This window comes from Gossypium hirsutum, chromosome D04, assembly GCF_007990345.1.
Source record: "Gossypium hirsutum isolate 1008001.06 chromosome D04, Gossypium_hirsutum_v2.1, whole genome shotgun sequence".
Lineage (NCBI taxonomy): Eukaryota > Viridiplantae > Streptophyta > Magnoliopsida > Malvales > Malvaceae > Gossypium > Gossypium hirsutum.
The window spans coordinates 12,040,925-12,068,460 of NC_053440.1; the positions used below are offsets into that span (position 1 = coordinate 12,040,925).

The window sequence follows — 27,536 nt, forward strand, 5'->3', positions numbered from 1 at the left end:
TACGCTAAATATAAACTCAATGATATTTTTATAATTTGATTATTAAAGCATAATATAATTCATACAAAAACATAAATGTAAGATCATAAGGTTATATGCTACTCAAGAAATCATTGTATCATTTCATCAAATCTATTACAACTTCTATGCTTTCCATGTCATAATGGTTATATCAACAATATTTCATCACATTTCTAATTCAATTCCGATTTTCAATATCTATGAACATTATCAATATCTATACCAATTCATTTTATAGTTTGCTAATTCAATTTACGCTTTTAACCCCCTAGTAACTTGATTCGGACTCAGACAGATATACGGATCCAACCAATCACACCAATTTTGCACTCAGTGCCTATAAGATAAATCTCAAATAATAAGTTGCGCCTAGTGCTGATCGATATAATTGACAAATAGATGTGCCCAACACTGGTCAATAAAACCGAAAAAAGGGTGTGCCCAACACTCCCCGACACGTAGTAGTATAGCCTTGAACTTTTCCTATCCTATGGCATGCCAATTATACTCGACCCCACCCGAATAGTTAATAAGGTAACCATTTCTCATTTTCACATATATATATACACCAATATCTCAATTAAAATTATAATTTCATCATTGAATCATCAACCCACACATATGGTAGAATAATTCATCACAATATAGGCCCAATTTCACATTTATATCAAAATATAATATTTTCACATATGTTCAATTTAGTCTCCAACGATATCAATCAAATCAATTCAATTCATTTTTGTCAATACAACTCACATTATGATCTTACCATGCAACTAATTCATAATGCAGCAAAATCAAGGTATTTCAGATTATAGAAACACAAACCGTAAACTCCGAGCTATTCATCGACGACTTTGCCTTTTCTTTTTCTTTTTTAGGAATCTGAGTCGACGCTAGCTACGATTAACACAAATATACCAAACCATCAATATACAAACAATTTCACATCCAATTGCAAATTTATGAAACTTTTGCATATTATTCAATTTAGTCCCTAAATCTAGACTAATATAAATTTCAATTTAAACCCCAAAATTTTAAGCCATTTCACTAGAGTCCTTTAGGACCTCCTATATTCACATTTCTACCACAATTTCAAAATCTGTGCATTTTAATCCTTAAATAACAAAACTATCAATTGACTTTACAATTTAGTCATTTTCACTTCTACACTTAAAATCTAACAATTTTGTACCTAACACTTCAAGAATCTAACAATGTCATCTTCCACAAACTTTAATAGTTTCAAAAATTAAGACACGGGTGATTAAGCTCCCAAGAATCCAAAAACATAAAAATTACAAAAAGAGAACTAAATTGAACTAACCAATTATTGAATATAAACTTCAAAACCCTAAAAATGGTGTGGAACGTTTTCTCTTCTTCACATTAGTTTCTTTTGCATGAAGAAGATCCACCATTTATTTTTTTATCACATGTTTTTATCTTATTACCTAATTAAATTACAAATTTTATAACATATAAACATACATATTAGCTCACATACTGTCCACTACCAAAAGTATAGTGAGTATAGTGGTTTAATTACCTTATAAGCCCCTTGTCCAATTCCTAATTAAAGATTCTTATAAAATTGAACTTTTTCACTGTTACAAATTAGTTCCCGTACCTTAATTAAACACTAATAGAATAAAATTATTTAACCAAAATTCAATTCATCTATAAAATAACTTCGTAAATATTTTTATTAAATATTTATGATCTTAGTTTATGGAAACGGAGTCCCGAAATCAAATTTTTCGACACCACTAACTTTCAGGTCATTACAATAATACTTGATTGGAACAGTTCACGAGCCTTATCGAGCTTTTCATATTTTTATATTATTAATTTATGCTATTCTCTTAACATATATTATTAAAACTAAGCTTAATTATTGAGTCGAGTTCGAGTTCAAGCTTGAGTACAGAAATCGATAGATGAGCTTAATCAAGTTTGAGCTCGAGCTTGAGTAGCTCAATTATATCTCAAGCTGAGCTCTAGCTTAAAAATGGATGTTCGATTGAGTTTGAGCCATATCGAGCTTAAAATTTTGAGTCGAGCTTGAGCTTGGTAGTATTCAGGCTTAGCTCAATTACACCCCTTGATCGAAGTTGGCAAGTTTGTTAAATTTGAAGAGTTTAGCTAAAAAACTTAATTTAGATTCATCATTTTTTTCAAGAATATCTTAGTTTTATTTATTTAATACTTTTGTATTTCCTCTATTAAAATTATAATTATTATAATTATAAAAAATTATTGTATTAATAAACATTGGCAGCCCATCTAGTCCTCAAAAAGCTGGCTTAAAAGGAGATGAGATTTCTGAAGTTAGATTTGATCACAGCTATCTGCACAAGCCAAAGATGTCTTCGAATTTTCTTGTACAACTTAGCTGTGATTAAATTTGATCTCAGATGTTCCCTCTCCTTTGGAGAAACTAGATGGGTTGTCGATGTCCATGGAGCTTTTCATGATTGATGATCCATTTTTTAGGTAGAAGTTTCATTAACTCTGTATTTGTCTTGGTACATGGATATAGTGTGGTTCATCATGTATATTGATAAAGTGCCTTAAATTTAAAAGCATGGAATTCTATTCTATGGATAATTTGGTAGCGCACAGTTGCTATAATCGCAGAATCTATTTACTGGACACTAATGTAGAAGATTGATTAATATTTGGAGGAATAAACAAAGAAAATGATGAAGAATATAATGGAGAAGAGAAATAAATTTTGTATGGAAGAGAAAAACACCCTTTCTAATAAACTTTTCCTTCTATTTCACACACTCTACAAATGCTTCATCACTTACAACTCTTTATATAGGAGTTGTAAGTGACTATTCATCTACATCACTTAAGTGTTATAGGAGCTGTGACTAATCATCTTAATCACTTAAATGCTATAGGAGTTGTGACTATTCATCTACATGCTTGTGTGTAACTCTTCATCTTCAAGTCTCTTCACATAACTAGAAACTACATAATTTATTTTGTGCAAGATTAATTTAATTATGTGCCAACAATGCCTCATTTAAATTAAACTTGCTTCGAACTCCCAACCTTTCAACATTTTTCTTGAAGACTTGTCCACTAAGTGGCTTTGTGAAAATATTGGCCATCTGATCTTCCATCTTGCAATACTCAACTTGAACATCACCATCATTCACAAGTTCCCTCAAGAAGTGATATCGAATTCGAATGTGTTTTATCCTTCTATGAAGAACTAGATCCTTTGTGACTGAAATAGTAGAACTATTGTCACAAAACAAAATCGTTGACTTGTTCTGCTTTTGCTTAAGACTCTCCAAAATTCCATGTAACTAAATCAATTGACATCCTGCATAAGATACAGCGATATATTCAGCTTCTGTAGTCGAAAGCGCCATAACTGATTGTTTCTTTGAGCTCCATGAAACTGCACCACTAACAAGGTGAAAAACATAACTAGAAGTGCTTCTGCTATCATCAATGTTTCCTGCTAAATCACTATCCGTATAACCAATGAGATCAACTAATGTATTAGCTTTATAGAAAATTCCATAATCAACGGTTCCCTTCACATATCTCAATATTTTATTGGCAGCTTCCCAGTGATTGGAGTAAGGTTTCTCTATGAATCTACTCACCAAGCTAACAACATACACGATGTCAAGCCTTGCCGAAGTCAGATACATTAACTTCCCAACCAAACTTCTGAATATGGTGGAATTGACAAGCTTTCTTTCACCCTCTTTAGATAACTTCAGACCTGTGATGCATGGAGTAGAGACTGGATTAGCATTTTCCATCTTGAACTTTTTTAGAACTTCCTTTGCGTAGCTCTCTTGTGAAATAAAAATTCCTTTCTCGGATTGATGAACTTCAATTCCAAGAAAATTATGAAGTTCTCCCAAATCTGTCATCTTAAATTCTGCCATCATTGAGTGCTGAAATTCTTTCAACATCTTTACATAATTTCCTGTGAAAATAAGATCATCAATGTAGAGACTTACAACCATGAATCTTCCTTGAGAATTTCTTTGAGAATTCTTTCAACATCTCGTATGCTCGATGCAGCTGTACCAAGCTCGAGGTGATTGCTTCAACCCATGCAAAGCTTTCTTCAACTTGTAAACTTTTTCTTCTTCTCTTTTTTTGACAAACCCAGGTGGTTGATCAACATAGACTTCTTCTTTGAGAACACCATTCAAAAACACAGATTTTTACATCTATTTGGAACATTTTCCAATTGTTTTAGGCAGCAAGAGAAATAAGTAACCGAACTGTCTCAAGTCTTGAAACTGGAGCAAATACCTATGTAAAATCTTCTCATTCCTTTTGCTTGTATCCTTTTGTAACCAGTCTTGCCTTGTACTTGTTGATAGAGCCATTTGGATTCATCTTTGTCTTGTACACCCATTTGAATCCAATTGAATTCTTGTGCGGCGAAAAATCTGTGAGCTCCTATGTATCATTGTTTTCAATTGAGCAAATCTCTTCTTTCTTGGCTTTCCTCAATATTTCTTCTTGATATGTATCATCAAAAGAAATTGGATCTTCTCTTGCAAATAAGGTAAAGAATACAACATCATTTTGCACAACTTCATCAGTTACATCATATAACTCTTGGATACTTCTCGTTTTTCGGATCCGGCTGGATGAAGAAGAATTTGATGAAGAACTTGGGGAAGTAGAAGGATTTCCTGCTTGAGCATCTTCTTCAACATTCTCAATTACTGCATCTTTTTCTTCTTCAAGTGCAAAAGGAAAAATTGGCAAATTCTCCTTTTCAACTTCCATATCTTCAAACATGAAATTTTCATCAACCTGAACATCTGGGCTTATCACAATCTTCTTTGTCACTGGATTATACAACTTGTATGCCTTACTTCTTTCACTATAGCCAATGAAAATGCATTTCTCTAACTTGTCATCCAACTTGCTTCTCATTGCATCTGGAATATGAGACTAAGCAAAACTCCCAAATACTCTAAGATGACGAACACTAGGCTTTGTACCATACCACGCCTCATGTGGCGTGCAATTCTCCAAGCTTCTTGTCAGCGATCTGTTGATAAGATAAAATGCACAAGAAACAACTTCAGCCTAAAATCTTCTTGATAACCTCTTCTTCTTAAGAAGACATCTAGCCATCTCCATAATTGTTCTATTCTTTCTTTCACACACACCATTTTACTGAGGTGTATGGCGGACTGTCATTTCATGCCGAATGCCACTGTCTCTGTAATATTTTTGAAATTTGTTTAAAAAATATTCACCTCCATGATCTGTCCGTAAGGTGTTAATTTTCAGCCCAATAAAGTTCTCCACTTCTGCCTTGAAATCTTGAATCTTTGAAAAGCCTCTGATTTTTTTAACACAATACACCCATAAATTTCTTGAGTAATCATCAATGAAAGAGATAAAGTAACGATTGCCTCCCAAAGATGAAAGTGCCATTGGACCATAAAGATCTGAGTGAATAAGTTGTAATGGTCTTCTTGCTTTCTACGAGAATTGAGAAGGAAAAGAAATTTTGTGTTGCTTTCCAAGCTGACAAGCTTCACAAACATCATCAAGCCGATCGATCTTTGGTAAACCTTTGACTATCATATTCCTTGAAAGCATCTCCAAATTTTCATAGTTCAAATGTCCATATCTATCATGCCATAACTTTGAAACTCCTTTATGAGCACCAATGAAACAAGATGTATTCTAATTTTGAAGGGTGAGAGAGATAAGATTATTTGATGCTACTCCAACTCTAGCAACAACCTGATTTTTCCTTGACAAGTAACAAGCCATGTCACAGAAATGAATATCATACCCCTTCTTTAGGAAATGCCCAACGCTAAGTAGATTATTTTTAAGACCAGAAACAAAATAAACTTTAGACATTTTCTCTACCCTTCATTGCTTTGTTTCGAACTCTAACTCACCAACACCGCTAACTTTGTAAGCTTTGCCATATCCTACTTTTACTTCTCCATAATCAGATTCAAATAACTTCAAGAATAAATTTTTATTACCTGTTATATGCTTGCTAGCACCACTGTCTATGTACCAGACATCATCAATCTCTCCACCATGAGACACGGGCAACAAAGTTTTTTGCTTTTCCTCTTGATCATTTTGCACTATATTAGCTTCATCTTTCTCTTATTTCTTGTACCAGCATTTACTCACCAAATGACCAGGTTTTTGACAATGATAACATTCAAAATAGCCACGACCTCCTCTTTGATTTCCACGTCCACGTCCTCTTTGTGAACCTCTAAAATTCTGATTTTGGTTGGCTTATTTCCATCCATTCTCCATGCTTGCATCTTCACCTCTTCCACGAGTATTTGAGCCTCTTCCTCTAAAGTTTCTTCCTCTTCCACGACCACGATCTCTCTCTCTTTGATTTTTAAAATCTCTTTTCTTCTTATTTAGAGACAACTTTGACTGGAGCGCTTGATCTAGGTCTACTTCATTCTTCTTCTTGTTTAATCTTTCTTCATGGGCTTACAACGAGCCTGTGAGTTCATTAATGGTCATGGTACTCAATTCCTTTGATTCTTCAATAACTACCACAATGTAGTCAAATCTGAAATCCAAAGAACGGATGATTTTCTCAACAACACGAATATCATCCATAGTTTCACCATTTCTTTTTAATTGGTTGACTATGGACAAAACCCATGAACAGTAATCAGAAACAGATTTCGACTCTGTTTTTTGTAATCTTTCAAAATCCCCTCCAAGAGTTTGCAACCGAACTCTTTTCACCTTTTCATCTCCTTTGAATGAATTCTGTAAAATCTCCCATGCTTGTTTTGCCGATGTGGCACAAGCTATTTTTTCCCAAGCCGCTTCATATGATTGAACTCCTTAATATATCCAAAATAAGGCTTGCTGATTTTTCTTCCTTGATTTCCTTAGACTCTCTTTTTGGGCTTGTGTTAATCCTTCCTCCTCTTTAGCCTCAACGTCATTATAACATTTTTCAACAATCTCTCATTCTTCTAGAGATCCAGGAAGAGCCTTCATTTGGATACTCCATTTGCCATAATTTTCTTTGGTTAATTGGGGATCGGAAGAAAGAGGAATAGAATTGTTCGTTTCGATCGAACTTGGCTCTGGTACCAATTTGTAGAAGATTGATTAATATTTGGAGGAATAAACAAAGAAAATGATGAAGAATATAATGGATAAGAGAAATAAATTTTGTATGGAAGAGAGAAACACCCTTTCTAATAAACTTTTCTTTTTATTTCACACACTCTACAAATGTTTCATCACATATAACTCTTTATATAGGAGTTGTAAGTGACTATTCATCTACATCACTTAAGTGCTATAGGAGTTGTGACTATTCATCTTCATCACTTAAATGCTATAGGAGTTGTGACTATTCATCTACATGCATGTGTGTAGCTCTTCATCTTCAAGTCTCTTCACATTTCTAACTCTTCATCTTCAAGTCTCTTTACATACCCAGAAGCTACATAATTTATTTTGTGCAAGATTAATTTAATTATGTGCCAACAACCAACCATATGGATTTGGACCTGTTAGGCTTTCATCATATTTGGCTTACGTAAAGACATGGTGAAATTTTGAAAGGAGCCATCATTATTAAGCCTGAGCTTAGTGTAGCTTCAGTAGTTCCAATACATGCATGCTGGTATTTTATGTATCAGGAATCTAATGAAGTGATTTTAGCAATTTCCTTCAATTCCATGGTAGTTGAATGCTAACCTAATAGCACCAAAATGGATATAAGTAGAGACTTTTTCTATCTAGTCCTTGGGAAATAATGCTGGAATTTCTAGAGTGAGTTCACTAGATCCTTCTTTGATTAAATGGCTATCAAATTTGGAGGATTGAACATATTCTTTGACATTTTCTTGGAAAAGAGTAAATCAAATACTTAATGAGAGAAAAAAAACATCTTTTTTTACAAACTTCCTCTTATTCATAGAAGTGAAGGATTATAAACGACAAGCTTCTTAAATAGTAAAAGGATAGGATTCCTGACATATTTACTTAATAAGATTGTTGACAAAAGTAGACTAGCTAATGTCTTTCATAATCAATGCTTTCTTCTAAGGTGAGGTTGAACTCTATTTTCCTCTACCCTTTTTTTCTGTTACGTTGTATATGCTTTGGTTTCCTTTTTCTTATCAAGATTTTGCTAAGTTTTTTTGTTTATTTCTATGTGAGTGGTTTTGTCAACTAAGTCGTCATCTATATATTTCGAGGAAAAGGATGATATTTTGGATAATCATGACTGTTCTAACGGGACTAGAATGCTTTCTCTATAGTGCTTTATTGTTGTCATTATTTTTTGTTGATAATGTTCGAGGGTGTTTAGCCAAAGATCCTATAGTGCATTTAGATTTTGCGGATGTCATATTTCAAGAGGGACTGTCCTGTAGAGTTGACATAGATATTTTTGGAGTTCCCTATACTTTTTGTTTAAATTCTTACTATTTTAAGATATGCCTTATGAATCTATGCTATTAGGAATGCTCCTAACTAAATAGAAACACCATGCTGCACAAATACTATGTCTTATAGAAATAATCATCATGGCTAAATCAGTTGAGTGTTTGGCTGTTGGATTGTTAATTATTTCTAACCACTATGGAAGAGATAAAAATCACTAAAGAAAAAAAATATTTTTTGGACTAATTTATTCTTAAATTGATTGCTTTAAAAGATATTGGAGATTAAGAATGAAGAACTAGATCCCTACATGGTACATGTGAGTCATAACATCTATTTTAATTTATTTAAAAATTTAGCAAACTTTACCTAGAGATGATGGATAAGGGATACTCATGATGGAGATCAAGAGCTTTAAGAATAAATTCTCCAAAGTTTTTGAAAACATTCAATTGATATTGGAATATCATACCCTAGATTTTATTGTGGAACTTCTTTTTAAGGGCAAGATTGAAAACTTTTGGAGGCTGTTTTGGATGAAAATTTGGTGGGATGGAAAAGGATGAAGGTGAATGAGGAGGTTTTGTACATAATGATTCTTTAGGTGGTTTGGTTAAAATTTCTTTCTTCAACTTCTAGGATTTCTTTAAAAATTGAGTGAAAATTGATTTTTGCATCTGTGAATTTTTCACTTTTGAAACCATATAGATGTCTTTTGTCATTCAATTTTTAAAAAAGAATTGCATTCCAATACTTATCACTTATTACTGGTGTCTGGTTGAATAATCATTTTTCTATCAGAAGGTATCTGCAATGGTGGCAAATTTTAGAGATTTTGTTTGAGCTTCTTTCTATGAAGGGGATTTTGTTTAACATATTCAAAGAAATAATATATTGAGAATTTTTTGGAACAAAATCTCTAAGATAGTTTACAATCCATAAGAACTGTGCATTCGATTTTTTGTCAAATCTTCATTAAAGAACTTTAATAATTTATGTGTAATATGGAGGGCAGGTGATGCTTGCCTTTTCTAATATTCATCCCAAGAGTTCTGTCTTAGATCTGTTGGTCTGCATTTTTGTGTCTAACAACATAATTTCAATTTGAAGGATTAGCTGCTTGAATTGATTTAGAAGAGCAATGTGGCTTGTTCATTTGGATTGTACAAAAGGATATCATCAAGTATATCAGTGCATTATCCATGATGGGTTGGAATATATTGATCATAGCCTTCTGAAATATTGATGCAGTTTTTTTAGACTAAATGACATTATTTTCTATTGATAATACTGGTTTGGAATACAAAATCCTATTTTGGGCTTTTTTGCTAGTTTTATTCTAGTGGCTGAAAACCAAACCTAAGATCAAATTTAGAGAAGATATCGACTTTAGCTATTGACTGAAAAATAGTGAGTTCTGATTGGGAAATGAAAATTTATCATCTTAGAGAAAAATTTTGAGTGGTTTATAGTTGACCACTTCCTTGAGTTCTCCTCTAGCTTGTTTTTCTCTATTGAAATAAAAAGCGTCACATGTCCAGTGATAATGAGAAGGTTCAATCAACCCTTGTTGTTGAGGTTCTTTACATTCTTGTTCAGTGAGTTTTTGATAATTATGTTGGTGTTATGATCAAAGAAATAAAGCAAAACAGAGAAAAATTAACAATCCAATTTGGCTTGCTATATTTCATCATCTTTTTCAATTTCAAATTATACAATATATATTATCTGATTCATGACAGAACTTAACTAATACCACTAATACAATCTTCAAATTTTAAAAATTTAACTTGTACACAAGTTGATTTGTGTTAATTAGCACCTAAACACATCAAAACTTCCTACCAACTAAGATTGGTTTTATCAAACACACGTAACATAACTTGTGCAACTTGCACCAAAATATTTTCATACAATCCGCAGATATAGTCCACAGTCATACTTGGCAAATACAATTTGCGTGTCTTCAATCTGCCAATTAATTAATAGCTTTATAGTTCGCCATACAGTACGCAGCTTGAGCATTGGCGAGCTTGTTCTTACTTGTCACATATGGAGAGTCCACCAACATTCTTGCACTTTCAGACTGTTCGCCAAATATACTCACCACTGCATGGTTGGCCATATCATAACACTCCTCCTTGGACACCATGTTGTGAACATCAATTTACTTTCTAAGTCTTTCGAACTTTCCTTTCCCAGAGGCTTGGTCAGAATATCCGTTGGCTGATCTTCAGAGCTGCAATAAATCAAAGTCACTTCTTTACTCTATTCAACTTCACTTACAAATTGATACTTTATCTTTAAGTGTTTTGTTCTCCTATGAAAAATGGGATTCTTCGCAATTGTAATGGCGGATTGATTGTCATACAAAATTTGTATTGCTTCAATATAAACAAGATCCAAGTCACCAAGGAGTTTTCTTAGCGAAATAGCTTAATTTACTACTGCTGAAGCTACATATTTCGCCTCAGTTGATGATTGAGCAACAATTCACTGCTTCTTAGAGCTCCATGAAAATACGCCAGATCCAAGTGAAAAAAGATAACCAGAGGTACTTTTCATATCATCCACTGATCTTGCCCAATCACTGTTGGTGTAGCCAACTAGTTTCAATTCTTCTGCCTTTTCAAACCATACGCCAAGGTTAGTGGATCCCTTGATATATCTCAGCATCCATTTAGCAACTTTAAAATACGATATGTTACAGCATGGCATAAATCTTGATAACACGCCCACTACATGCATAATGTCTAGTTAAGTTGTTAAATACAACAAGCAACCAGTGAGACTTCTGTAATTTTCCTCATTGACCTTCTCAAACTCATCATTGCTGCTAAGCTTTTCTACAAGTGTCACTGGCGTGCTGATTGGTTTACATTTTTCCATGCAAAACCTCTTCAAAATATTTAAGGCAATGCTTCCCTGATTGATAAATATTCCTTTTTGGACTTGTAGCACCTCCATCCCAAGAAAACACTTCATTTCTCCAAGATCTGACATCCCAAATACTTTTTCCATTTACATTTAAACCTCTATCACCGAGTTATCATTGCTTCCAATTACCAACAGGTCATCAACATATAAAGAAACGATTAATGTTGTGACATTTTCAACTATCTTCACATATAGAGTTGGTTCACTTAGGCTTTTTTGAAATCCCAAATTTTGCAGGTACTCATTGATCATTGTATACCAAGCTCTTGAGCATGTTTTAGCCCATACAAGGCTTTTCTAAGCTTGTAAACCTTCTCTTCACTTCCTTTGACCGTGAAACTAGGTGGCTGATCCATATATATTTCTTCTTATAGATAATCATTAAAAAAGGTTGATTTAACATGCAACTAAAAAATTTTCCATCTCATCTGTGCTGCCAAAGCTAGAAATAGCCTGATTGTATCTAGTCTTGCTACTAGTGAAAAGGTCTTCATGGAATCAACCCCATATTGCTGACTAAACCCTTTCACAACCAACCTTGCCTTCAATCTGTTTAGTGAACCATCAGTATTGAGCTTGATTCTGTACACCCACTTAACACCAATAACTTTCTTATGTGATGGCTTATCAGCAAGCTCCCAAGTCTGGCTTTTATGAATCATTTTCAACTCAGCTTGCATTGCTTCTTTCCAACCTTCTATTGATGTAGCTTCTTCATAACTAATGGGTTCAAGAACTGCCATATCAGCCATTTCTTAAATTTCACTAATAGTTCGAGTCCCCTTACTGGAAAATTATTATTAACTTCTCTTGCTCATATACTTCAGCTTCATTAGTCATAATAATCTGACTTTCACCGACTTGTTCTGGTTATGAATTTTCCCAATTTTAAGTTGTATCTTCATCGAACATGACATCCTTACTTGCAAATGCTTTGTTGGATGATAGATCAGAAAATCTATAACTCTTGTTGTTGTTGCTATAGCCCATAAAAATACCAGGTTGTGCCTTCTTATCCAACTTGTCCGTTTTGATTGTTGGAATATGAACATAACAGATGCAACAAAAAATCTTCAAATGAGAAACTGAAGGCTTACAGCCAAACCATGCTTCAAACAGAGTCTTCTCCTTCATAGCCTTGGTTGGCAACCTGTTCTGGAGATACACAGCTACATTGACAGCTTCAACCTAGAAACACTGAGGAAAAATTTTCTCAAACATGAGGCACATGGCCATACCCATCACGGTTCTATTTTTCCTCTCACTTACACCATTTTGCTGAGGTGTATAAGTGTTAGTGACCTAGTGTTCAATCATTAAATCTTTACAAAACTTCTCAAATAGTCCTGAGATGTATTCAGTTCCATTATCAGACCTCACAATTCTGATCTTGCACCTAGGCTGAGTCTTTACAGCTGACCTAAACTTCCAAAACACTTGTGGAACTTCAAACTTCTTTTTCATGAAGTAGACCCAGCAAAATCTTGAATAATCATTAATAAACAAAACAAAATACCTACTGCCACTTAATGATTAAGTTCTCATAGGTCCATACACATCGGTGTGAACTAAGTGAAGCTTTTCAGAGGCCCTCAAAGCCTTGTTCATAGGAAACGACAACCTACTTTACTTTCCCAACTAACATAATTCACAGACATCTTCATGTTCAACCATTCTTGATAGGTTCTCAACCAACTTATCCTAATACAACTGAGATAACACATTGTAGCTAACATGACCCATTCTCCTATGCCACAACTCAGATTCATCTACTGAGGTTGTATAGGCTCTAGATGTATATAAACTAATAACTCTATTATTCAATGGTAATTTTTTATTTATATGATCAATTTATATTAATTAACTGTTCAATTAATATCGTCTCAAACTTTTCCAAACCCAACACATACAAATTTACACATATTTTTCCAAAATAGGCTCTTCAAAGTCGGGGAAAAATGTCATAAAAAACATGGGACCTAAGATAAGATCTATCCCAAGCTTTTTAAGTTTGGCTTAGATGGGTCTACCCCAACCTTTTTTAGGTTGCCTTAGACGTGTCTATCCCAACCGTTTTTAAAGATTGCCTTAGACGAGTCTATCCCAACCTTTTTTAAAGGTTGCTTTAGACAAGGTCTATCCCAACCTTTTAAGGTTGCCTTCAACGGGTCTATCCTAACCTTTTTTATAGGATGCCCTAGACAAGGTCTATTCCAACCTTTTTTTAAAGGTTGCCTTAGACAAGGTCTATCCCAACCTTTTTAAAGGTTGCTTTAGACAAGGTCTATCCTAACCTTTTTAAGGTTGCCTTAGACAAGGTCTACCCAACCTTTTTTAAAGGTTGCCTTAGATAAGAATGTCTATCCCAACCTTTTTAAGGTTTCCTTAGATAGCTCTATCCTAACCTTTTTTTAAAAGGTTTCCTTAGACAAGGTCTATCCCAACCTTTTTTAAAGGTCGGCCTCGACTAGGTCTTTGCCAACACTTTTTCAAAAGTGTCACAGCACCTATACCATCCGTACTAAAGACAACATTTTCAGAAGCGCAGGGAGAAGTGTAGCGACACCTATGCCAATCTTTTTTTTTCGTCATAAGTAAAAAAAAAGTATCGTGGTAGGTCTATTTTCTTGTAGTAAGCATTCTTGTAATTGAAAGACATAACCAGGAACTCATAATGCCTATAACGAGTCTTAAAAGCAGTCTTATACACATCAGTCTCATAATGATACCCAGAACGAAGATCGATTTTAGAAAATATAGATGCCCCACAAAACTGATCGAACAGATCATCGATCATTGGATGTGTATACTTGTTCTTTGTTAATTTATTCAACTGACAATAATTCACACACATTCTCATTGTGCCATCTTTTTTCTTGACAAATAAGACCAATGCTCCCCACGAGTACACACTCGATCGAATGAACCCTCGATCGAGAATTTCTTGAAGCTGGGCTTTCAATTTTATAAGCTTTTTTGATGCCATGTGATAAGGAGCAATAGACACCAGAGCAGTACCTGGTAACAGTTCATTACCAAATTCAATTTTCCTGTCCGGAGGTACTCCCAGCAACTCCTCAGGGAAAACGTCTGGGAAGTCTCTCACAATTCTAATATCCTTAATAAAAAGCTTTGCAGAACCTGAATCAGATACAAAGGCTAGGTATGCCTCGTAACCTTTTCGAACTAGCTTTTCAGCTACAAGAGTGGATATCACGTTAGAAAGGTAATCTTGGTGCTCACCGATCATAATGATTTCACAACCCTCATCTGATCTCAGAGTGACCCGCTTAGAAGCACAATCTAAATTAACCCAATATTCTACGAGCCAATCTATTCCTAGAATCAGATCGAACTCACCAAACGGCAATTCCATCAGGTTAGTTGAAAATACAATGCCTTGAATTTCTAACGAAACTTTTCTATATATCTTATCAACTCGAACCGATTAACCTAATGGGCTAATTACAAAAATCTCTCTAGCATTACTCTCAGTAGATATACCCAAGTTCATAGATACAGTACTAGATGTATAAGAATGTGTAGACTTAATATCAATCAGAGCAAAGTATGGAACAGTATGAATAAAGAACGTACCCGCTACAATGTTGGGGTTGTCTTTATCCTCACGGTGCCTCACCACATACACAAGAGTAGGCTGTCGTGCCTCAGTCTGGCCCCGCACATCTGCCTGGTACTCTCTGACCTTGACTAGCACCGTTACCAACCCTAGCCATACCACGGCCCCTAGGTGGCTACTGAGCTACTCTCGGAGGTTGAACAAGACTCGGAGCTGGAGTTTGTATAAAAGCTTGCACCTGATCAGATCGATGGGGAGAGTCTTGAACACGGTGATCCATCGATCCGCACCAATGACATGCCTCTAACTTCCTCCAACACTCACTCGGATAGAGTCTTCCATAGTCGCTACAGACTTGAATCTCAGTTGATACAACTGGTGCATTGGTCCTTGGAGGCCCATCAAACCTCTTTTATTTCTTAAGGTGCTAAACAGAACAAGAGGGACCTGAATCCTTCTTAATCTTACTTTGACCTCTCTCTCAGTCTCTCCTCTCACGTTTAGTGCGCTTTACCTCTTCTGCTATCTTCGCCTTGTCAACTAAGGCTGCAAACACTCACTCCCTCTGAGCAGCTATCAAAACTCAAAGATCATAACGTAAATGTTCTTCAAACCGCACACTTTTATCATAGTCCATTGATACCAAAGCTCCTAAATCTTCTTTATCATACTAAACCTCCATGTCCTTTAAGTCCGAAAAAATTTCTTTAAACACAGTCAAGTGTTCGTGCACAGACGCACCTTCCTCAAAACATGAGCATAAAGACGTTACTTCATATGCAACTTGCTAGTTAGAGTTTTTGACATGCCTAGCTATTGCAACTTTGCACATGATGCAGCATCGATCTTCCCCTTCAACACGTCCTGTCAATTGCAGTTGTAATTACGTTAAAGATTTTTGATCTTTACGCTTCTTCTCTTCATCCATCAATGTCAAATGCATCTTATCTAACCCTAGCAAGGTATCCTCTAAATCTATTTGCACAAGAACTGCCTACATCTTTACCTACATCTTTACCTACATCTTTACCTTATTTTAATAAGGATTCAGGTCATACAACTTTAACAATCATGGTCGCCCAAGCAGAAATTAAGGAAGAACATTTGAATGAAAGTATGGAAGATGTTTCAAATGTTCTAAGAACATTAGTTCTTAGAACTACTGTAAGATGAAAATTAACATACTATTGATGATATATGCAATGTCAACGTGGCTAGAAAGATTACAAGAATTTCATGCTTGGTTAGAAACTAGCAAGCTTACAAAAAAAGGTAACTACAACATCTTAATGGAATTTGTTTCCAGATTCACAAAAAATATTGGTGGAATGAGATTAGCCAAGTAGACTAGATGCAACTTTTATTGTTAACATATTTATTATAAGCTATAAGGGTTCTATATAATTATTTTATTGAAAATTCTGATAATCTGTTAACTCTTAAAAGAATAGAATTCTTTAGAAGAAAATGTTTTTATAACGAAAGGGATTTGGCAAGACATTTTCAAGCCATGACCAAACTTTTTTGTGTTCTTTGTCTTGATAGACATCTTAAACAAGCACTCATTTCCTTCACTCTCGATCCTCTCTAGGTTATAGTTAATCAAGTTCTTTAAAGGCAAGATTAAGATATTTTAGATTTGAGAATTAAAGAGATGATGGCGCCCCAACATGTGTATGCTAAGGCTTCAAATTATACAATTAGATGTAAAATTATGTGCGGTGTTTGTAAGTGTAGAAGTTAAATTGTAATATATTTTTGTTATTTACAATGAAATACTTTGGAAGTATTACAAGGATCGTACCCAATGGAGGTTTATTTAAATTAAATTGTAAGTGAGAATTAACATGCTAACTAGGTTTAAATAATACTTACGTCCAGATCATATTACGGCATAATCAAAGCAAGATGATGTGTAGAATAAAATAACAAAATAATACTAAAATTAAAATCAATGTAAGCAAGTAGAAAGGTGACTCACTTCTATGTCCATGATTAACTTAGATTTAGGGTTTTCACTATTTAGCTAACAACTAACCTTAATTAACATCTTTCGGCTTATAACTAAATTAATTTATTGACTTAGCCTCACATTTTTTGGCTTTTCTTCTTCTAGTTAAATTTTGTTTTTAGTTTTCCACTTAAACTCTGATTAGTGTAGGTTATTTTAATATTATTTGACCTATGTATTTAGCCTATAAATAGGCTCTTTTTCCACCCTAAAAAGATAACTCATAACATATTTAGGTATTAGCTTTTACAAGCTTTCAAAGAATTTTTTTGAAGGTACTTATTTTTGGGTTCGGGGTTTAATTTTATCTCCATCTTTATACTCTTCGTGTTTTGTTGTTATAGTGAATTTATCTTTGCCTGTGGTTTTTTTATCGCATTCGAAGGGGTTTTTTCACATAAAATATTTGTCTTTGATAATTTCAATTTTTTTATTATTTTACTTGTTAATTGTTTAATCAAGTTTATCCCCAAGAAACTAGTTTTAGAGCTTGGTCTATTTCCGCAATTAACCCATTTAGAGATGGTTGCAACAAGGTTTGATGTTGATAAGTTCGATGACATGACAAATTTCAATCTGTGGCAAGTTCGGATGATGACAATTCTAATTTAAGGAGATCTTGAGAAGGTCCTTACAGAGAAGAAGCCTGCAGACATGGAAAAACTAGAATGTGACATATTAGATAAAAATGCTCTATCATTAATACAATTATGCCTCATGAATAATGTATTACAGAAGGTGTTGATGGAGAAAACAACATACATCCTATGGAAAAAGTTAGAAACCCTCTACGCGACAAAATCTCTAGCTAACTAATCAGTGTTGAAACAACGATTGTACACATTCTACATGAGCAAATGTGAGTACCTTAGAGATCACATTAGTCAATTTATTACTCTTTTGAATGATTTAAAGAATGTTGAGGCTCAGATTGATGATAAAGATCAGGCAATGCTATTATTGTGCTTTTTACCCCTTCATACAAGTCTTTCAAGGAAACCCTGATTTATGGCAGAGATAATCTCTCATTCGAGCATGTGAAGGGTAATTTGTTAAGCAAAGACAAACTCGACAATGAGTTTGGTTCGGATAATAAGTTAGATAGGCAAGCCTCGATTTTGGTAGCATCACGGAAGCGAGACAAGATATGTCGTAATTGTAAGAAGCTAGGTCATGCCAAGGCAGATTTTTACAAACTGTGAAATAAAAGGACTGTTGAGAGAAACGAGGAAGATTTATTTGGTGCTAATTTGGAAAATTAAAAGGGAGATGATTTCTTGTTGGTGTCAACAAGTGAAAGCGACCTTACGTCCAAATGGATCCTAGATTCGGGGTGTTCTTTCCACATGTGTCCCAACAGGGACTGGTTTTCCACATACAGTTTAGTTGAAGATGGAGTTGTATGTATAGAGAATGGTTCACCTAGTAAGGTAATCTATATTGGTACTGTTCAGATTAGGATGTACGATGAGACAATTAGAACATTGTCAAATGTCAGATATGTGTTTGAATTAAAGAAAAATCTCATCTCCTTGGGAAACTTTGACTCGAAGGGTTGTAGAATTAACAACAAGTCAACTGGCATTAAGGTATCCTGTGGGACTCTTGTTTTGATGAAAGGTAAAAAGATTGACAGCCTTTATATTCTGGAAGGATCAATGAAAATCGGTGAAATTAGACATCCCTTGTTCGTTAAGGAGTCGAAGTTGACTCGTTTAAAGCGAAGGCAACTTAGTCATAAGAGGGAAAAAAGTATGAGCACTTTGTATAAGAGAGGTTCTCTTTTGGGTGCGTATTTTGAAAAGGTAGGGCACTGCGTTCGTGAAAATCAGACTCGAGTCAGTTTTGATTTGGCAGTGCACAAGTTAAAGATTAGAAGACTTCCAACTTCTAAGCACAACGTCAACTCAGTTAATATCTTGCATAGTTTGAGATAAGTTCGTGGCGAGCTTTAGCAAATAAGGCATTATGGAAATACGAGTCAATATGGAGATTTGTGGAGTTATGCCTCGCATTTTTCGGCTTTTTTTATCTCAGTTAAACTCTATTTTTAGTTTTCCACTTAAACTCTGATTAGTGTAGGTTATTTTAATATTAGTTTCCCACTTAAACTCTGATTAGTGTAGGTTATTTTAATATTATTAGACCTATGAATGTAGCCTATAAATAGGCCTTTTTTCCACCCTAGAAAGGTAACCTATAACACATTTAGGTATTAGTTTTTATAAGTTTTCAGAGAATTTTGTGTTTACGTTTTAAGGGTTCTTACTTTTGGGTTTCAGGGCTTAATTTTATCTCTATCTTTGTACTCTTTGTGTTTTTGTCGTTATAGTGAATTTATCTTTGTTTATGATTTTTTTTATCCTCTTCGGAGGGGTTTCTCCATGTAAAATATTTGTGTTCGATATTTTCAATTTCTTTGTATTTTACTTGTTCTTTGCTTAATCAGGTTTATCCCCAACACTTAATTTAATTATCTTTTGACTTGATAAATTAAATCGGGTTAGATTAAGTTTATTCCAAACAGACTATCCTTTCGGCCCCATCTACCTAAGTGACTTCCTAGAACCGTCAATCTAGGGTTTATTCTGGTTAATCTAATCCAATTAACTAAATGTGAAACCTTTAATCTAAACTAATTAATCCCACTTCAGATCATCAACATTTCTAGGGTTTTAGTTTTGGGTCATTCTAGATGCAAATTTTCTTATCAATTTATTAAACATTCGAATAGTTGTAAAGATAAAGAGAAGAGAGAAAATATGCTCAAAATTTGAAAATCTTGATTTGCACTTGGATCTTGAACCCTCGATTGGTTGTTGATTGTTGAATTCGGTAACAAAAAAATAATGAAAAGAAAATAACAACGAAAATAATATTGAAATCGAAATAACTATTTAACAATTGAAAACAAACTGAAAATGCAACTAAACTCTAACTAAGAACAAAAATCTAAAGTTTGAATGATAAACTAAACTCTCTAATTAGGTTCTAAGAGCTAACATTTATAGTGTTTGTGTTAGATGATCAAATTAGGTTAATTACAAGTTGCATATTAATTATGATTGTGTAGACAAAAAAAAACCATTGGTAGTCAAAAGATATAAATTTTTTGGGTTTTATTTTAATGGATTGATGAGTTTTGTAATTTTTCTTGCTTTTATTTTAGTACATAGGTTTAGCTGTCCTGGAATTGGAGGTTGTCAATGATTGAAGAAGTTAGTTTTAAGAGTTGAAAGTTAATAGCGTAGGGTATGTTGTTAAAGGTTAGAAATGCTCTTCTCAAAAGGAATGTTAAAAAATAGTTCATGAAATTAAAGCTTGGATTAGATGAAAAGAATGTGAAAGATGAATTTTAAGAAACTTAAAAGAAAAAGGAAACTAATGTGCTTTTAAGTGGGAAAAGAAAAACATTTTCTAGTTTCTCAAAGTAAAAAGAAAATTTAATTTTCATTTTTAAAATTTATTTTAATTAAAAATAATTAATTTTTAAGATAAAAAGATAAAAAACAATGAAGATTTTAAAAAGAAATTTGTTATTAATTAATCTTATGTTCTTGGTGTATTATTTAAAATAAAAAATTCTGACAAATCACTTTGACACTTTATGATTGAGTCACGTGTTTTGACTAGTCAAAAATGAACATGATTAGTTAGAAGTACAATATTAATAGACGACATTAAAGTTTAGATGCTAAAATCGGGAAAAATACCAATAAAAGTTCTTTTTTTTAAAAATTACTAAAATAGCCAGGTAAAAAATTAACTACTGGAATGGGCCTATTTCCCCGAAAACGCGTCCACGTCAGCGCATTGTCATGTGACAAAGCAAGATAATGCTTCCTCAATGAAGCGTTTTGTCCACATGGACAGAAAACATGTCCACGTAGGATCTTTGATGCATTGTCAGCAAAAGTACTGAAAGAAGCTCCCACGTGGGATGTTTGATTCACTTCGTTATCCATGTGCGCATGTAATTGCAGCTTGTCAGAATCTCCGTCTGGATCCGATGAGCTATGTTGACGAAGTGTACAAATTACAAAACATGTACAACGTTTGGAGACACGTATTCCCATCAGTACCAGATGAACGTAAGTGGTCATCTGTATCGCTTGCTCCCTTTAAGTTGTTACCAGATAGAAAATTGCGTCGCAAACCAAAGGGTCGACCTTGCTCCACTAGAATACGTAACAATATGGATATCCGAGAAACAGCCAATCAACAGAAGTTATGCGGATGGTGTAAGAACCCAGGCCATACAAGTAGATCATGTCCAAATCGCAATAGTTGAATTTTATTGTAAAAAACTATATTGTATTATTTATATTTTTTAAATGAAATAACATAGAAATATTCAAAATATTGCCTTATTTTAAAAAATTCTATTTTATTAAAAACATTAAAGTAAATTACAATTACTTTATTCAAAACAACATTTTATTTTATTAAATGAAATAATATAGAAATATTCAAAATATTGTCTTATTTAAAAGAATTTCTATTTTATTAAAAATACAAAAGTAAATTACATGAAATAATATAAAAAAATTTCTATTTTATTACATGAAATAATATAAAAATATTCAAATTGTTTGTACAAATATATTAAAATAAAAATCAATATCCGTGCCCGCTGGATTCAGTGCCACATGGCTGTCGTTGACGGTTACGCGCTGGATTCCTCCTTTGTCCAGCTTTTGACGGGGGCTGTGGTTGCTTCGGGGGGATTCTGGTTCCTTCGGTAGGGGATCTGGTTGTCGGTGTTGGGAGGATGACCCACCTTGATAGAATAGTAACTGTGGAGGTGTTTGCATCACTGATGGCAAATGTGTTTGAAATTCGTAAGGTGATGGGGATTTTTAAAAAGAAGAGCTCTTCGACGGCCCCTCGTGCGATCCCTCGTGCGACGGTGGCCTATAGATCGGCGGTCCACTTGGCGTAATCGAAAATGGAGATGAACCGGGCCATTGACTCCAACCTGCCATAGGACTAGAAAAAGGAAACTTATAAGGGTTAGGATACATAAAAGGGCTAGGATACGCACCTGGCATCATTTGAAAAGGTCGTGCTATGGGTGTCGTCGGTTGAAGTGTTGGGCCGGGTGACTGTGTCGGTGCTGTTGCTGGGCCTGGTGATTGTGTGGGTGTTGTTGATGGGATTGCATTGTCATCTCTTCTTCTTGGATTTAAAGGGCCACATCGTTCTCTTTGGACACGCAATTGTCGCTGCCTCTCCTCTTCCGACAGTAAATACGGCTTGCCATGGATCCTAAAACATGGCATGTATTCTGGCACATACGCTAACTCTGAAACGATGATCGGTTCTCGAGTATGTATATGATCATACCAATCTTCCCACATTTGGATATAGTGTGACCAAAATCTCAGCCAATCCGTATGCAATTGCCGTAAGTCGATTCTGTGATGATCATCAAACACCTTAGGTGCCACGGGAATCAATTGTTGGAATCTAAATTGTTGTAATACTCTGTCTGACTGGTGCATCTCCACAATTGCAAAGTTGACCAATGGGACTTTCACATGCCAAACATTCGGATTTTGGAAGCATTCATCCTGAATTACTGCCCGAATTGCCGGATCCTCGTATGGTGTCCATTGAAACTATATAAACATGATGGAAATATTAGTTATATACATAATACTAAATACTAAATACGAATCGACTATCTCATTATGTATATCTATTTTATTTAATACTTACTTGTGCTTCCGACTGTTGGTCTAATAGAAGCCGTATATCTTCAAGAGAGGTAGGTAATCGAGCATAACTTGTCGAATGGTTCCACCTAATTAAATAAATTTTTAGCATACGATTATATTTTAAATCTACGTAATAATTGTAAAATCTAATATAAAATTTACCTCGTTATGAGTAGGAATGTTTATGGGTGGTGCACTCGATGATGTAAAAATAGAAAGCAAAACCGTGCCCATGACTGCAGTAGTGATAGGCAACCTCCGATTTTCGCTTTATTCGGCCGTGTCACCCTTCACATCTCCCGGTACAATGTTGCCAACATGGCAGACCCCCAACTAAATTCACTAGTTGCTCTAAAATCAACGAGTTTCAGCAGCCATCTCAGATGTACAAGGTTCCGTGACAAGTCCGGCATCAGATAACCTCCAATGATCTCAAGAATGTATGCCCGAGCATATCGGATTCTTTCTAGTTCGATAGAATCATCATCCGGCTCCGGGAATGTGTCTCGTAACCAGCCCATCTCGATCTGACCTCCGTTAATATTCTCCGGAATAGCACCCAAAAGCTCGTAGCATACCGCTCCCCAATCACCAGATTGAACAGACCCGGTGACTACGTACTTGTCTACCGGCAATCCCAATTGCAAATTTACGTCTTCTAACGTGATAGTCCACTCTCTACATGGAAGATGGAATGTGTGCGTCTCGGGTCTCCACCTCTCTATCAATGCACGAATGAGTTTCGGGTCCAACTTGCATCCCCGGCCTACCGTCGCCATGTGCCAAAAATCTGATTCCTACAGGTAATTCTCTATCAACGGTGATGGAGGACCATGCATATTACGGATATAGCATTGCAATATCCGATCTATGGACTTTTATAAGAAATAATAAAATAAAAATTATTTAAAATTACATAAATGAAAAAAATCTTAAATAATATTTAAAAATTAAATTTAACACTTACCATTTTCATTTGTTCGACGGATATGTGCTTGTTATCGAGACGAATTAATTCTCCGGCCATTGCTAACACGATCAAATTTTTATGATTTAAAAAAAATTCAAAAAAATAAAATTAGAGCTTTATTTAAAATAATTAAAGAGAGCTTTAAGAGGAATTTGAGAGAAATATGAGAGAATATTGGTTAGAAATATGAGAGAATTTGAAAGAAATGATTTAAGTGTGAAAGAATGAAAGGGGAGGTTTTATAGTTTTTTTTTTTACCGTTGGGGGGTACCAACGGCTATTTTTTTACCGTTGGTATTGTAGCTACACGGGGAAAACGCTTCCTCAAGGAAGCGCTTTGTCCACGTGGACAAAAAACACGTCTCAAGGAAGCGTTTTCCTGCTTTGTCACCTGACAACGCGCTTACGTGGACACGTTTTCGGGGAATTAGGTCATTCCGGTAATTAATTTTTTAACGGGCCCATTTCAGTAATTTAAAAAAAAAGGCTTTTATTAGTATTTTACCAGCTAAAATCAAATTTTTTGAAAGTTCAAATGCTATATTAAAAGATTTATTAAAATTCAAGTATGAAATATGATATTATCCTCAAGTAAAAATACCAATCCAAGGAAAGGTTCTTCTTTTCCCTTCCTTCCTGTTCCTTTCCATCTCCTAACCTCAATTTAAGCACAATGTTAATGATGAAAAGTTTTTAAGTAGATTTAAAAGCTAGGGACACTTGTCATGAAAAATTTATATTTTATTGGTAACAATAATAATTCTTTTTTATATTATACCATCTACATTCAAATACATTATCCATTTTTAAATTTTAATAAAGGAATTACTGTCAAATTATTTAGCAGTCGATCCGAAAATATGGATGGATTAGGACTTAAAATTGAATTTTTAGTCCAAATCAAAATTTTGAATTTTTAAAAATAGGAAATTTAAATTTATATGTTCTTGGCTAAATTTTCCTTTTTAGTTTATAATTTATCTCTAATATAATATTTCTATCATTTATAGTAATATATAAACAATTATCTCTCATTTATTTGTATTTTAATTGAATTTGAGATATATAATTATATAAGTGTTGAAACTTTCATGTAGATTTTGACATGTTAATACATTTGTCTAAACAACGTTGATAAATGACAAAATTACTCTTGCTATTATGTTGAGGTTATTTTTCTGTTGCCATAAGTTTTCAACTTAATATATATTTTAAGTTTATTTATATGAATTTTGACACATATATCTATTTATATTTTTTAAAGAAAAAGCGTGTGGTTAAAAAAATTCACTTTTTTAAAGACATAAGGACTAAACAACTACAAGGTTAGTTACAGCGAGTGCCTATAGTAACCATCTTGGCCAACGAGTTGATTCCTTTCTCAGAACATGTTTAAATAGAATAGCCTCAAAATAAATAAATAAAGATTTTATCTCGTCTAGTAGGTGTCCAAGCTTGATACTAAATACATCATTGCCTATCACCACCAAAGAAGGGTCAATTAACCATTCTGATGATAAGGGCAATTACCTCCAACATGTTGGAGCTCTCTTGCGAACTGAAAGATTTCTTTGTAGCTAACATGACGGACCTATGTAACGAAATTAAAGCGTGAGTCAACAAAAGCATCCTGCTCCCTAAGATAATGCGGAAAGAGATGGACCTCACCCTCAACATCTTGCACCCTCTGAGTCAACAAAGTCCCATGATCAAGGCCCAGATTAGTCTAATGCGGCCATTTGAGTAAATTAGGTTTACTTAAATCTGTTAGGATTGATCCAACTCTTGAAACCTTCAAAAGCAACAACGAGTGGGATAGATCAAGTAGACCAATTGTGACAAGGGTATCAAGAGATTGGGTAACACCAAGCACTCTAAACAGTAGACAGTGCATTAATACTACATCAAAGAGGAAGGATGTTATGGTGTCTAAGTGGGTACATCACACATTCTATCAAACATGTCTTTTGGGAAGAAGGTAATGATCCTGTGAATTAAATCTCTTGGAAAGACAAAACAGCCCCAGCCCCATAAAAAAAAAAGCTAGGTAATTTCAATTTCCACAAAAGTTCTGCAACTCTTGCATCCAAAGCAGCAAGAATGTAATGTCCAAGCCCTTGTTCTTCAAGCTTGTGAGAATGTTCGGATCATCTGAAGAAGCAGACCAGCCTACATAATTCTCGAAGCCATCAAAGAATTTTACACTCTCCTCATCATCCTCTAGTTTATACCACCCCAAACAATCGACAGAATCTCGAGTAGATCTTTCTAAACAACATAGTGGGGTGCTTTCTCCTCGCATGCCCAAACATCAGCATTGAGCAAATATTTGCTTCAAAGTAATTTGCAACAAAAAGACTTCTGATTTGAGACTAACCGTCATGCTTGTTTTGTTAACAGGCATTTATTAGAAGACTCTGTATCTCAAAAACCCAAACCATCACTAGCTTTCAAGATATACACATCATTTTCCCGTATCTTACTGAAAAGTTGTTGACTAATCCACATAGGAAGGCCCATATAAACTGAATCTGATTATCACATGAACCGATTAATTTTTTCATCCTTCATCTACATCCCAATCTAATGTTTCCAGGCTAATCTCAGTGAAAGCCGAACGGAAAGGACGTTGACAAAATCCACAAACTCTTCAACCTTCATGTTAGCAAATTCTTTAAAATGATCTTGAATTCCTCCATCTCTGTAGATATTAGATACAATTAGATTATCTCTCCACTCCACTCCACTCCATTTTTTACTAATTATTGATATTATTTTCATTATTTTAGAAACAAACAAAATTTTAAATAGAGTTAATTGCATCAAACATCCCCAAACTATGAACCTCATTCTATATTGGTCCCTAAATTGCAAATCATTCTAATTACATCCCCAAACTATCAAGGATATATCAATTAGGTTCTTCCATTACTAAAATTGTTAATTTAAATTTTAAATAGCATGTTAGATATTATGTGACATAATTTAAAAGGAAAACTTTAAGAAAAAATAATACTATTGTAACAGGCCCAATTTGCCCTGCCCGTTAATAAAATAACACCAAAATAAAAGCAGAAATTAAATGTCCAAAAGTCCCATTACAGGCCCAAATCAGAAGCCCAAACTAACCTAAACCCAAACACCAGCCCTGGCCCAATCACGAAGCAGCCCAATAAGAAAAATCAGAAACCGAAAACTCCTAGGGTTTCCAGAAACTCCCAGCGCCGCAGCAACCGTACCACGCCTCCACGCGCTGTGCCGTACGCTGTACCTGCAAATGAAACAAAGACAACACAGCACAAAGAAACAACAAAAAGAAAGAAACAAAAACAACAGAAAAGAGGAAAAAAAGAACAGAATAGGGGAGATTTTTATTTTTTCATTTTTGCTTTTTATTCTCTGTAAATCGGGATATAAAAATCCTACACAAACACTGTAAACATTACACGCATATATTGAATACAAGAAACAAAAAAGAAAAAAAAAGAAGAAGAGAGATTCGAAAAGGTGAATTTGCCATTTTTTTTCTTCGGCATTTCTTTACTGTTTTCTTTTATTCTTTCACACGAAGAAGAGAAATAAAAATGAAAGGATGGAGGGGATCTTACCTCTTTCGTCGAAGACGCCGAATGGTGGTCATCTCCGTCGTGTTCGGAGCGCTGGCCAGGCGAACGGCGGCGCAAGGATGCTAGGGTCGAAACCCTAGCAGAGCAAAAAAGGGGCAGCACTTGTTTTTCTTTAAAAAAACTGCAAATGTCTTTTTTTTAGATTTTTTTTTCATTTAAATAACGCAACAAAACGACGCCGTTTAGATGGCCTTGACCCGCGCGGTGACCCGACCCGAGGGGAGGATCCGCGCGTTCTGGCTTTTAATAG

General features: G+C 34.5%; 3 protein-coding genes across 3 annotated transcripts; all 3 read right to left on the minus strand.

Moving 5' to 3' along the window:
- Window positions 1-10,935: 10,935 nt before the first annotated feature.
- Window positions 10,936-11,463, minus strand: LOC107956284 (uncharacterized mitochondrial protein AtMg00810-like). Its single transcript, XM_016891992.1, has 2 exons — window positions 11,226-11,463; window positions 10,936-11,129 (listed from the first exon to the last, which is right to left on the minus strand). The coding sequence occupies exons 1-2, from the start codon at window positions 11,461-11,463 to the stop codon at window positions 10,936-10,938; spliced, it is 432 nt and encodes a 143-aa protein (XP_016747481.1).
- Window positions 11,464-11,786: 323 nt separating this feature from the next.
- LOC107956285 (uncharacterized mitochondrial protein AtMg00820-like) lies at window positions 11,787-12,131 on the minus strand. The gene has a single exon (XM_016891993.1). The coding sequence runs from the start codon at window positions 12,129-12,131 to the stop codon at window positions 11,787-11,789; it is 345 nt and encodes a 114-aa protein (XP_016747482.1).
- Window positions 12,132-12,267: 136 nt separating this feature from the next.
- On the minus strand, window positions 12,268-14,755 carry LOC107956286 (uncharacterized). The gene is made up of 2 exons (XM_016891994.1): window positions 14,090-14,755; window positions 12,268-12,567 (listed from the first exon to the last, which is right to left on the minus strand). The coding sequence occupies exons 1-2, from the start codon at window positions 14,753-14,755 to the stop codon at window positions 12,268-12,270; spliced, it is 966 nt and encodes a 321-aa protein (XP_016747483.1).
- Between the last annotated feature and the right edge of the window lie 12,781 nt (window positions 14,756-27,536).

Coding starts and splice junctions, on each gene's coding strand:
- LOC107956284 (XM_016891992.1), bottom strand. CDS start 11,463: ATGGAAAAAGTATTTGGGATGTCAGATCTTGGAGAAATGAAGTGTTTT. Junction 11,130..11,225: donor AAATTACAGAAGTCTCACTG/GTTGCTTGTTGT, acceptor CGTATTTTAAAG/TTGCTAAATGGATGCTGAGA.
- LOC107956285 (XM_016891993.1), bottom strand. CDS start 12,131: ATGGCTGATATGGCAGTTCTTGAACCCATTAGTTATGAAGAAGCTACA.
- LOC107956286 (XM_016891994.1), bottom strand. CDS start 14,755: ATGGAATTGCCGTTTGGTGAGTTCGATCTGATTCTAGGAATAGATTGG. Junction 12,568..14,089: donor GGTATCATTATGAGACTGAT/GTGTATAAGACT, acceptor CAGTGTTTCTAG/GTTGAAGCTGTCAATGTAGC.